Source organism: Lagopus leucura, unplaced genomic scaffold (assembly GCF_019238085.1).
Source record: "Lagopus leucura isolate 7727_CA_CO unplaced genomic scaffold, USGS_WTPT01 Super-Scaffold_100021, whole genome shotgun sequence".
Lineage (NCBI taxonomy): Eukaryota > Metazoa > Chordata > Aves > Galliformes > Phasianidae > Lagopus > Lagopus leucura.
In genome coordinates, this window is record NW_024962274.1 from 481,133 (window position 1) to 493,508 (window position 12,376).

At 45.0% G+C, this 12,376-nt stretch overlaps 1 protein-coding gene and 1 long non-coding RNA gene across 6 annotated transcripts in view; one reads left to right on the forward strand and one right to left on the reverse strand.

Moving 5' to 3' along the window:
• The first annotated feature begins 189 nt into the window (after positions 1-189).
• The window catches only part of PDE6D (phosphodiesterase 6D), a 30,538-nt gene continuing 18,351 nt past the window's right edge, over positions 190-12,376 (forward strand). Inside the window, exon 1 of the mRNA XM_042878140.1 lies at positions 190-265. Coding sequence (XP_042734074.1) covers positions 216-265 — 50 coding nt within the window. The 5' untranslated portion in view covers positions 190-215. The remainder of the gene's footprint in view (positions 266-12,376) is intronic.
• On the reverse strand, positions 3,969-8,023 carry LOC122183820. Of its 5 annotated transcripts, none has more exons than XR_006180371.1 (6): positions 7,881-8,023; positions 6,805-6,898; positions 6,539-6,695; positions 6,020-6,118; positions 5,208-5,502; positions 3,969-4,751 (listed from the first exon to the last, which is right to left on the reverse strand). It is a non-coding gene; the product is annotated as an uncharacterized LOC122183820 (long non-coding RNA). The 5 variants fall into 5 exon arrangements; XR_006180373.1 differs by lacking the exon at positions 3,969-4,751 and adding an exon at positions 6,211-6,333 and having other exon boundaries at positions 4,758-5,502; XR_006180370.1 differs by lacking the exon at positions 3,969-4,751 and having other exon boundaries at positions 4,758-5,502.

The following is a 12,376-nucleotide window of genomic DNA, read 5'->3' on the forward strand; positions in this document are numbered from 1 at the left end:
CGGCGGCTCTCGATTGGCCGTCCCGTCGGGGCGGGGAGAGCGGCCGGCGGGATTGGCTGCGGCGGCCGGTGGCGGGTGCGAGGGAGTGAGAGAGGGAGGGGCGGGGGGTCCTGAGGCGCCGCCGTCAGCGCCGCTCCCGCCCAGGCCCGCGCAGCCAGGCGAGCCCGGCGAGCCCGGCGCAGCGCCCTCCGCCCGCGGCGCGGCGCGGCAGGACCATGTCGGCCACGGACGAGCGGGCCAAGGAGATCCTCCGGGGCTTCAAGCTGTATCCGCCCGACGGGGGCCCGAGGGGGAGGCGGGCGGGCGAGCGAACGGGCCGCGGGAGGGGCCGGGGGATGGGGGGGGGGGAGAGAGAGAGGGGGTTGGGTACCGCGGTTTCCCGGTGTGAGGGCGGTTGTCATGGCAACGCTCTCCCCCAGCCGGGGCTGTTCCTAGCGCGTCCTCTCACCCGCCGCGGGTTGCGGGCTCTGTCCCTAAGGACGCGGTGCGGCTCCGTGCGGGCACTGCGGGCTCCTTCAGCGGCAGCTCTGCCGCGCTCCAGTTCTTAATGCCTCTCTGCGGTTCGCGGTAAAAGTTTTCGCCTTGTCGCTCTGCGTGCTGGCCGAGCACGAGTTTAATGCCGGCGCGGTGAGGCAGACGCGGGCTCGGGACGTCCCTGCGTGCGGCCTAACAGCCCTGGGGACGGGAACGGCTCAGCGTGAGGCCCGCGTGTTGTAAGGGTGGGAGACACGCACAGCTCCTGAATTCAGCATAGCAGATCCTTCTCCGCGGAGCGGGCAGGTGCCAGGTTGGCCTTAAAACACGAGAAAAACAGCGGTTGTATCTTATTTCCCATAATGGGAAGGATGGGACCAAAGCGAATACTCTCTTGCTCCAGTGCTGTTGTTCCTGAGCGCGTTTTTGGCTGGCGAGGTGCTGATAATCTCCGTGCCAGCTGTAGCAGAATCTGAGTTACTCGGTTGGATTCGGCTGCTATCAAACTATTGGCAGATGCTTTTCTGAACTTATGAATCACTGTCCCCTCCCCCCAGCTTTTAGTTCTGGTGCATCTGGTTCCTTTGCTTCTGCACTAGTAATATTGACAGTTCTTTTTGTTTATGGAGATGTAAGATTTCGGCTGTCAAAATATGATTTAAGAACGTTTTGTGCGAGTAATTAGGAAAAGCATAAGCTTCTGACGAGATGAGACTGAGCTTCTGGTAGAGATGAGAAGCGTTGGGTGAATTAAGCCTAAAGTACAAACTTTCACATGTTTGTTTTTACTTGTTTGTGCGTGTTCTTTGCCAGAAGCAGAATTTGACTGAAGGTCTGTGTCCAGCTATGGATGAAAAATCGCTTTTGTTGTTTGGTAACTTCAGCAGAAAATGCTTTTTTGACCTTTGGGAGAAAGATGATAAAAGTAAACCCAGTAGCTCAAGAATTGGAGAATCTGGAAAGTATTTCTCTCCATATTTCATAGGTGGAACTTCTTAAGTTGAAATAGTTGAATAACATGGAAGTATGACTCTAGCATAACAGGAAAATGGCAGAACAGGCATTCCTCATTTATGAGAGAAAGCCCTGAGACACTGCGCCATCTACACAGGAAGCAGCTCATGCCCAGATGTGGCCTCATTCTCTGTAAGGCAGCCACCAGCTCAGCCCTCCTTTTTTGAGGGTGTGTATTCTAGAATGGTACATTTTACAGAGGTGCTTTACTTCTGCCCCCTGTACTACTGTATGTGCTAACTTAGTGCCATTAGTAAAAAAGGAAGAGAGAAACAGCCTCAGAGAAGCTGTTAGGTTTGTATTTGGAGTACTTGAAAACTTTCTGCTCTGCCCAGGAGGGAAGGAGTTCATCCCCCTCAACTTAAGCACACCCTGCAAACTTGCTTTGAGCGCCACAAGCCATCACAGTAGTACTTCAGATATAAGTAATTCTTCTTGTGACAAGATAGGTTTACATGGTAGAGGGCATCACTGAGGGATCAATTTTCCAGAATACTCACTTTAATACAAGTAATACAAGAACAGGCGATGTGGAAATGGAGTTCACATTGAGTAACGAAGCACCCTCAACCAAAAGTCTGTTCATTTGTGGCTCCTGAGAAGAGACTAACTACAGGCTTTCAAGCTGATTGGGACATGCTGCTGTGCACATTAAATTACAGCCTGAATCCACCCTCTGACTTAACACCAAGATATGCTTCCCTTCCTTTATGACAGCAGCACAGAAACATGCTGTGGCTAGCATCAAATTCAGACCAGAATATTTTACTCCCTCTTCCCATAGATTTTGTTACTTAAGATGAAAACCAAAAGGAGAAATATTTGATATTAGCAGGCAAAGAGAATACCCATTTTATTACACTAGGGTTTTTTTTTGTGGCACCAGTTAACTAAATACCAACAGCACAGTGTGTTACAATGAAAGATGGAAAGCAATCATCAAGAACTTCTATAGCTTGTCACTTTTTGAGAGACAGTTCTTGTTATCAGACTTTACAGGTTCATTCATTAACTCATGGTTCTAAGGGCGCTGCTTAAAATACAGCATTTTGGTGGTCTAGCACTCTGAGAATACATTCTGTTTGTTTGGCCATAAGTAATACCAGTTCAGTTAGTGAATATGCCAGAGGAAGGCATCTGTAATTACTGAGCTTCATTTCCACAAATATTTGTGCACGGCTGGTCCTGTCATCTCAAGTGCATTCAGTCTGACTGCTCTGTGCTCTGCCACTCCCTCCCCAGCTTCCCCCTGCACTGGGGCAGTTTCTCTGTCAAACTGCAGAGCATTGTTTTACTTGATCTCAGACCAGCAAGGAGGAAGGAGCTCAGGAAAGCCAGTTGACTCTTGTAGCATGGTTAAGGTACTAAGTAAGCATATCCATTTTCTATTTTAAAACTTACAATCCAGACAAGATATCACCTCTGGTATTTGCTGCTTCGCAGAAGAGCCTCATCAGAATGTTAACCTTCTGTAATTGCCACCTAGACACTTAGCAATTTAGGGTAACTTTCCTCCGTGAACTTCCATTAAAGGCCATGCAGTACCTTGCTGCACTTCAGAAGGCTCCTGAAACAAATAGATAGAGTAAACAAAGCATGAGGAGAGCATTAATTGTAGGTCAGAATAATTAGGGACTCATGAAACTAGTGCTTGTGGTCAGTGTAAGCACATACCAGAGCTCAGGCACTCAGACTTTTGTAGGCAAAACACTTTGGAGACTGTCCTGCTCCCTGAAATCTCTGAGGTTTCCTTTGCAAGGTCTTCCAGTTTCCCAGAGCTTCTTCCAGTTCTCATCTTTATTTTTCCATCTAGGAAATCAATTATTTTTCAAGGGCATTAATATCTTGGGAGGATGGATGCAACTGCAGTAATTGTATTAGTTATAATTACATCCTTATGAACAATCAACCTTGTTTTTAATCTGCAGAAAATGGGATTCATCTCCAACCTCTGCCTTGTTCCTGCCATGCACACAAGAACTGTGATAAATCACAATTTTGCCTTGTTTCCTACTTTCCTAAAATAGGAAAGTGACTGGTTTGTTGCAGCACTCACAGACAAATCCAAACAGAAGTTCCATCAGACTGGGTTTCCAGTTTATTCTTGTCAGGTCAGTCAATCTTTACCTGACTATTCTCTTATTTATTGCAGTATTGACAGGAATGACAAGGTGGCAGCTTCAGCTGGCTTTAGAAGTCTCCTCTGTGTTTTCCCTCTGTGTGCTCCCTCAGATTTTGGCTTGTTTGGATTTCCTGCAGCTGACAAGGAAGACGAATCACTGAACTGGTTAGAAGGAGACGCTGCCCTCCTAGGAGGAAACAGGGCAGCGCAGAAGCTAGTAGTAGTGGAAGTGTACTCTGTAGAGATCCAGAAGCAAAACTCGCATCTAGCTGATTTTAAAGTTGCATTGGTGCAAGCTGGGAGACATAAATTGGAGCTCCCCACTCAAGTCCATTGGTTTTTTGTTTTTTGGGTTTTTTTTTTTTTTTTTTTTTTTTTTTTAAAGAGGAAAAGTTCTTCCCATTGAAGACATAGACTTCATTTACGTAACCTGAGGATTTGATCTGGTACCACTTTCCTGGGTGCTCCTCAAGAAAGGGCTGAGCACAAGCTGCAGCACAAGTTCACACCCTGACGGAGTTGGTAGGTCTTTGTTTCGGAGATGCCAGCTTCACCTAAAAGCTTTAACCAGGTTATACGTGGTATTTAAGTGTCATTGTGGTTGAGGTATCTTTGTCTCATCAGTACCTTATCAGAACTGTCTTCAGCATCAACAGATATTCCGCTCTGATGATCTCTAGTTACAGCAGGCTGAAGACAGGACAGGTTCTCCAAGCTTATCACACGCAGTTCATGAGGCACATCTGCAACCACCACCAGAGCAGTTTTACCAGGTTTGGTTATACCTGCCTCTTCCTCAACACACAACACTTCACAACATCCAAAAAACCTCATCACAGCACTCCCCCAGTTCTCTTTCATTGGAGAAATAGTCGTGCTTTTAAGAGCGTTGCTGTTCTTCCCATAGACAGTTTGAATGAGCTCTAACCAGTTTTCTGTATTTTAGAGTTAGTGCAGCTTTCCTGTAGCGTTGGAAGCAGTGTTGTGCTCTAGGCAGAAGGAGTGAGGTCATCAAGAGCTCTTCTATTACAATAACAAATTAGTTGCCACGTGCTACAGCATTATGTCTTAACTAACACTTGTTCAAAAGCATGGAAGCTAATTCAGCTTTCTTACACATCATCTCAGAGTTGAAGTGGATCTGGAAAGAATGTCAAGAGTGAAAATTTTACATGAAGTTAGTAAGACTGCAGGCCACTGCACTCTGACTTTACAAGCTCTATAACCCTTTTGTATTTCCCCAGCTCTAAAGTGGGAAATTAAGGCAGCTTCAAATTTAAGTTCAGACCCTCAGTTAAAGAGCAAACCAATGCTCTGTTTCCATCTAGTCAGTCAAACACTATACAGAAGGGTGAGACACATTGCTGGCTCCCACATACAGGTAACAAGCACAGAACTCCATTAGTTCAGTTCCAAGTATGAGATTTTTTTCTTCCTGTATATGATCAAAAAACCAGTTCTGTAAATGGATGAGACATAGCCTTTTTTTGCTGCTCACACACCTTAAGGAATAGCTCGTGTATGGACACATTTGATGCAAACAGTATAATCCTGTTTTTCTTTTTTTAATGTAATGCTCAGTACTCTCAGCAGTTACCTTTTCATCCTGAGAGTGCATTGCAAGCACCCACAGAGAAAAAGAATCAGCATCTTAGTAATATCACCACCAGGGCAGCAGTAAAGACAAAAGAGGGAGGCAACATCCTCATTGGGCATTGCTGTCAAGTTTCCAGGTGTTTGGCAGGATGTCCTGGTATGCACAGCAAGACCATTGGAAGGCTCCATCCAGAAGGTACCTTCCAGTAACTGAGGTACTTTTCAATGAGAACAGGAGCCACCTCTCAGCTGCACATTGCTAAATCCTCACTGACAGCTGGGATTTTCAGTTGTATCTATGAACATAAGATTCCATTATCAGATTTTTCCTGAAGTAAGGTTTAACTGGGGTGTCAGTGTTAGGTACAGAAGATACTTATGGGGAACCTGTCAGATTGTTCATCCTTTCAGTTGATTGTGTTCATGACTAGATATTATATACTTGGGAGAATGACAGGCCTAGGCAGAAGGCAAGAGCAAGAAGAGCCATTTCCACAGTCAGCCTTTGAGATAACAAAAATGCACTAAAGCATTGTGTTATTAGATTTATCCATTCCTTCACTGAAAGAATTGCTTGACTAACTTGGAGCAATGTTGTCTTCCCCCAGACAGGAGATATGGGGGATTTTACTTAGTAGTTCTGTGGCAGAGGATTTGTGTGTGTCAGTCTGCATGCTCTCATGTGTGCACAAGTCATCTCCTCAGTGGTCAGAAGGCTGTTATGTAGAGCAGCTGACTTTTCCCCCCTTCTGTTTGTTGTGTGAAAGAAATAAAGTGCAAGATTGCCCTCATTACAGGGGAATGTGTACCCACCCAAACAGATGCTTACGTGCCCCCTCACTTCACATGCTTGGATCCAAGAAGCTCAGCTGGTGTTTCATTAAGCATAGCAGGCTTCTGGTCAGGGGCAGCCTGCTGGGCAAGCAGAATTAATTTCAAGTCACCGGTTTGAGAAGCAAAAGTAAATTCTATGTTAAAAAGCAGTGGAAAAAGTTGCTATTTACATTGCCTTAAAGAAAAAATCTCTGTGCATGTGAAGATGCTTATGGAGAGCCTCACTAAGGATGAACGTGTTTTCTGTTCCTCTGTTGGCACAGACTGCTGCTAGCTCTGTAATGGAGAACATTCTGCAGTAGCAAGAAGGGGAAGAGAGAAAAGTCAGAGGAAGAACCATTGTCCCCATATATGGGGAAACAGAGCAATCCATCTGCAGACTGAATGTCGAGAAGTAACTACTGATTTGTAATGCAAGGGAATCTTCTAGAGGTGCTTTAGACATTTGGCTTTCAATTTTAGTCTTTGGAATAGACTCTTCAGTGCACGAGTACTCACCTGTCAGCCCAGCTTAATCCAGTTAAGTCACTTTCTCTCCCAGAACACAAGGCGGTGAAAAAAAAAGTTCTTCTAATTGTAAGGCTAATAAGGTCCAGGTGAAATTACTATGATTTTTTTCCAGAAGTTCAGTCCAGGAAGTGGTGTGGTTTTATTCCTGCTGAGGAAAGAAAGCCTCTAAAGTTATCCACCTTTACATTCTTTACATGCCCTGCTATCACAGCAGCTGTGCAGAGCTGAGAGCACCATTTCCAGCTGCTTGTTACCCCTTGTTCAGATGAGCCATCCAACCTTCTGCTTTCAGTCAGAGCAAGGCACACAAGCTTATGCAGTTTCAGCAGTAAGTTAAGGAACAAAGACCTGTGGTAGGCAAGTAGATCAGGTTAGCAGTTTTACAAACAGCTCAGCTGTTAGATTTGGTGGAAAAAGTTGCATACAGCTGGAGAGGGCAGAGAGCAGCAGCCCTGTCTGCAGCTGGCACACGTCAGAGCTCCCAGCCTCATTCTTGCTTGCTATGGAGCTTCTCCTCAGCCTCACACTGCCTCTTCCAGTACTCAGCCCTGTGTGATAAAGTCCTCACCACAGACATGGCTCTGCCCACATTTCCTTGTTTAGTTACCCTTGCAGCACCAAGTCTAAAATCCCAGGTTAGTGCTGTTGAGCTGCTAATATCGCATTGTTGTCTATGCTTACTTAACTTCCCTTACTTAAGAAAATGCCCTTTAGATGCATCTTCTCTTTCCCCTTGCAAAAAGTTCTTAATGTTGATACCACATCACCAAGAGAATCAGTGAGCAAATGCCCTTAGGAACTTGATTTTCCCACAGCAGGATGAGCCAGACATAGGAAGCCAGTGGCTGGAAATCCCATGCAGCCTTAGGGAACAAGTGCACACTGTTTTTAAAATAGTCTTTCCACAAAGAGGGAGAGAAGCCAGCAAGCTTCCGCAGCTCCTTTGGGCTGTTCATTTCTGACACCCTAGTTAATTCACAAGGAGTTATGACGGTTACACTTGCAATGAAAATGCAGTGTTTTAGCAGCCCCAGAAAGGAGTTGTTTTTATATGCTTTCCCCTTGCGATTCATTCAAAGGGGGCGGTGTCATGTTAGTATAACAACAACCCTAAGCTCCACTTCTGTAGAGAAACATTTATCTTCTTAGAAAGAAAAGACAAGTTCCTTAGTCCTGTCAGTATCCTGCCTTTGGAATGAGGGCTTCAGAGTTTTAAGCTCCAAGACTCACAAAAGCATAAAAATTAAGAGCATCACCTTTATAAAGTAGCCTGAACTGAAGTACGACTTGCGGAATAAAACAGGTTCCCTAGGCAAGGTGGTGAACTTACCTCTTCAATAGCCTGGCCTGCTCCTCAGAGAAGAGAATCAAGCCTCCCTTCTCACCACAGGCAGTCCCATCACCTCCCCATAACCTACATAAAATAGGGGCTGCACGCTGCCCAGATGACTGGGAAGCAAGGCTATCTTCCTCTAGGGCCCCCAGCCATGCTGCTTTTATTGTGGCCTCTTCCTCGTGTAAATACAGGCCTGCCAGAGGCCAGGTGAAGATGTTTCACACTGATCACAGCAACTCCTTGATCCCAGCACATTGATGGAATGGCACCCTCTGGGTTCCTGCTGAACAAGGTGTGAAAAGTGGCCCTGCTTAACAAAATTGCATGCATTACACTCAGTTTTGCCAGTTCTGAAACTGTGAATGCAGAAAAGGAGGCAGGGACGTATTTGAAAAGGTTGTGCATGGTCAAATAAATAACTAAAGATAACATTTTGATGTAGGCACACCTGTAAAGGCTTCAGGTAATGCCAGTTAGGCTTTCTTGTGAGTTTTATGAAGTTACACATTTTGAAACAAAAGATAATGTTTGCAAAAGTATAATACTTGTATCAGCTGCGTGGAAGTATGGTTTTTCAGTACCCACACTGTGATTAGTAATCCACTTGTGAAGGAAAGCTGATTGTACTACTTACATGTGGTGTTATACATATACATGTATGGTGAGCATCTTTTTTTCACAGTAGAAGCAATATATTCAGTTGTTTCAGCTGAAAATGGTACTAATATGCTTTTTTTTTAAGATCAGATCTCAACTACTCTGAGAACATAGCATAGAACTGTAGAAGGGCTTGGACTGGAAGGGACCTGAAGGGTTATCCAGTTCTGTTTAACATATCCCATAGATAGCCACAAACTTGGTGTCAAAATAAGTGAAAACAAAAATCTTAGTATGAGCTTAACTGTAAGTTAAGCAATGAAAATGGCAATGAAAGCCACAGGAACGGCTGGGAAATAATAGAGCTCATTGGTTTTCTTTGTAATTTCAGTAGTGATTTCAGCATTCCCACAAGAATATCTTTAATCTGGATTCCAGTGTTAGAGTACAAGGTGCCCAGGGCTCCACCTCAGCGATCCCCTGGTGCTGTGATGTTCTGCAGTGCTCACAGCAGTGCACTTCACATCCGTGTATCTGTAGAGGCGCCTTGTGGAGCTCGTTCATACCTCAGTGTTCAGTGTTCAGAACCAAAATCCAGTCTTCTACCTACTCTGATCTACACTGGCATGGAGTTTATTGCTTGCAGTGGCGGTGCTTTGCTGTAGCTCTTTTCCAGACAACTTACTGTCTTTTCAGACAGCCATGCTGTCTAACGCTGCGCAGTGTTGGGATGGTTAACTTGTCTAATCCACTAATCCACGCCGCACATTTAAGCACTTCTCATATTCTAGTATGTTCCTAAAAAAGCACAGTAATTCTGATATGGAGTCCCTGTTTCCTGAGAGTTCTGCCTCAATCTGTCTAAATCCGCCTTGATTCCTCTCCTCTGCCTCTGCTTTCAGTGCACTCTGGTCCATTTACAAGATTACATTCCTCATGCAGCCGCCAGTCATTCCCCCTTGACTGTATTTTCATGGTGGTTTTCTCATTCCTTTCTTGGTCTCTATGCCCCAGGTTTTCCTTCCTTTCTCAAAAGAGACAAGATAATGAACTCGATTTCCTTGAGTAATCTCAATCCTGTCAGCTGGAAGTGGAAAACAAAAAAAAGGTTTGATCTGTACCGCAGCATGTGGTCTTGCCATTAAGCTAATTTACTGCTTTCACTTTGTAAATAACTTACTCTTGTCCAGAGCAGCAGCTGGTGATTTTATTTTCTGTCTTTTCAATACCACGTATCCTGAGGTGAGCCGTCAACTCCTTGTCTGCATGTCAATGACAACTGTTTGTTGCTCTGAACAATAACAGCAGAGGAGGGAGATCTTTAAAAGGTGCTTCTGTGACTGGTTTTCTCTTGAAGAACCTCTGACCCCCTCTGTGGTCTCCTCCCATGAGGTTAGAGGGCCATTAGCATTCACCCAAACGTTCACATCCTCACTTACTGCCCTGCCTTGGTTTTGAGAGTTCTAGGATTCATTGGCCAACTCATGCCTGGAAAAATCTGGCAGTCAGCAGTGGAAATGTTCTTGGTGTTTCCTCTTGGGGGCCTTGTCTGTAAGGGCTGTACTGCTGGCAAGGCTCAAGTATGCCCATTCCTCATGCACACGTGGGCTAACTTACACAAATGCAGTGAAATTCAGGCTGGTGCTGTCTCATGGGTTGTACATGGATCTGTGAACCATTTAAAGTGAGCCAGGAAGGAGGTGACTTGTTTCCATGCTGTGCCACTCCAGCAAATACAAGATTGGCGTTTGTCGTGGTGGACTTCATGAAAGCGCCTGTCTTAGTTGTTCCTCTGGCTGATTGGAATTTTTATTTTGTTTATTAGGTGGAGAGCAATAAGTGCCAGGGTTAAACACTGTTCTACTGTGAGATCTCAACAAGATTAAATCCCCTTGTGGTTCTCTAATTACATTTCAAGGATACTGAGGTGCTTTCCCAGAGAACCTGTGGTGATCTGTCTCTAAATGCATCCCTGGTTGCAAAACAGTGCTGGCTTGAAGCAGCCAGGGATGTGCTCTGTGCATTGTATTTCACAGCAGTGTTAGAAGTGTGAGAGTTCAGAAAAAAAGCCCAAAGTTTTTTGGGTGATTTGCCTTTAGTAAAACTCAGTGTCTTCTGCTCTAGCAATTCCAGTGCAGAAAGTCAGAGTTTTGCTGTGAGGCTGAACAAAACAGCACGACTGTGTTTGCAGCCTTAGTTCTATTGCACGTTAGCTTTCACTGTCATAAACACAAATCCTCATAGACCAATTAACAGCTGTCCTCTAGCAGCAGTACTCATTTCACCTTTTCTCTGGTGGCTGCAGTTGTCGTTTCTCTTGCAAGCTCTGTAAAGGAGTTTTCTTTTCAGGATTCATTCCTTTTTGTCACCTTTTAGCAGTACTTACGAGAGAGGGCATATGAGCACACCTGGAAAATGAAGGTCAGCTGTCTGGCCTGGTTTCCTGAATAGCATGCAGAGCAGTAATCCCACCCCGAGGGAATACACGCTGTCTTTAAGCCAGCTGCCTTGGGCAGTGTGCAGCTTGTGGTGCCAGGAGTGTTTGAACTGCAGTAGCTCCACTGTGTGAGTAAAGCAGTGCCTGTCATTTTTTTCCCCAGCTATACTGTTGCAAAAGGCTTTGGTGTAGATGAAATCTAAGGCTTTATATGCTAAAAATGTACTCCAGCTTAAGTATTTCTGCTTAATTTTTCCGCTCTGGATACCTTTATCCCAGGATGTGGCCAGTTTTGAATAACACAATTCACTTCAAAGCAGACCAAGCCGCTTTGGAATTGGACTGAATGCAGAATGAGAACATTCAGACAAGGGTTAAATACAGGCTGAATAGCTCAACTCTGAATTTGTTCTGGGCCTTATCTGGTTTGGCTCCTGTGCATTGGCAAACCCTTAATTAATTCAGCTGCTGGCAAGAGGTACTCTTTAAAAATTGATATTTTATTGATAAGCTATTGAGGAACAGAAGTTCTCTTTGCACTGCACAAGGAGGGTTTAGGCAGAATCAGTGTATGAATGCAAGAGAAACTCAGTGCTTGACCTTTTATTCCCACTTTTCTCTGAATGACATCAAGAATCTATTAAGTGCTCCTCTTACTATTGATTCTGGTGGTGTCAACACCTGTGTGTTTACAATTAGAATAAAACTCACAAGCTCATTTCCTGGAAGGTTGGAGCTACCAGACATTATGGCTGTAGGCTTTATTGATCTGGTGGGGCTTTGGAGAGCTGACTGTGAACCTAAAGATTGGCCAAATAACAACCTCTGAGCCTCTGAAGTCCTTTGCAGAAATTAATTCTTCCTTTTTTACAGACCTCTGTGAAATCAGGACGTGGCTCTGTGAAGAATGAGCTACAGATTTTCCCTGTGAGGAGTTTCTGCACAAGTCTTGTTCCATGGCAGTTTTTTGCTTTTGTGTAGGTGGGCACCTGACTTGACAGTGACTCTGAATTCTCCCCGGCCCAGGATCTGCTCTCAGCAGCACAAATTAAAGAGTGGCACTGCAGGCAGTTTTGCTTCTGCTCCTTCCCCATTCCCTGTGAGAACAAGAGGCTGAGCAGCGTCAGCTTTAACAGAAATGTGAAAAGTCAGGGCAGGGCTTTCTAGGAACTACTTCTGTCCCTTATGCAAAAGTGATGGCCGAATATGAAAACTCTTGGTACAAAAGTTGCCTGCTTTCCTGTGCCAGACATTCACTAATTATATAAGAATGGTGGCAAACACCAAACGATCTCACAGAATCACAGAATCACAGAATCACCCGGGTTGGAAGGGACCCCAAGGATCATGTAGTTCCAACCCCCCTGCCTAGCAGGGCCACCAAACATACACATTCAGATCAGGTTGCCCAGGACCCCGTCCAACCTGGCCTTAAACACGTCCAAGGACGGGGCAT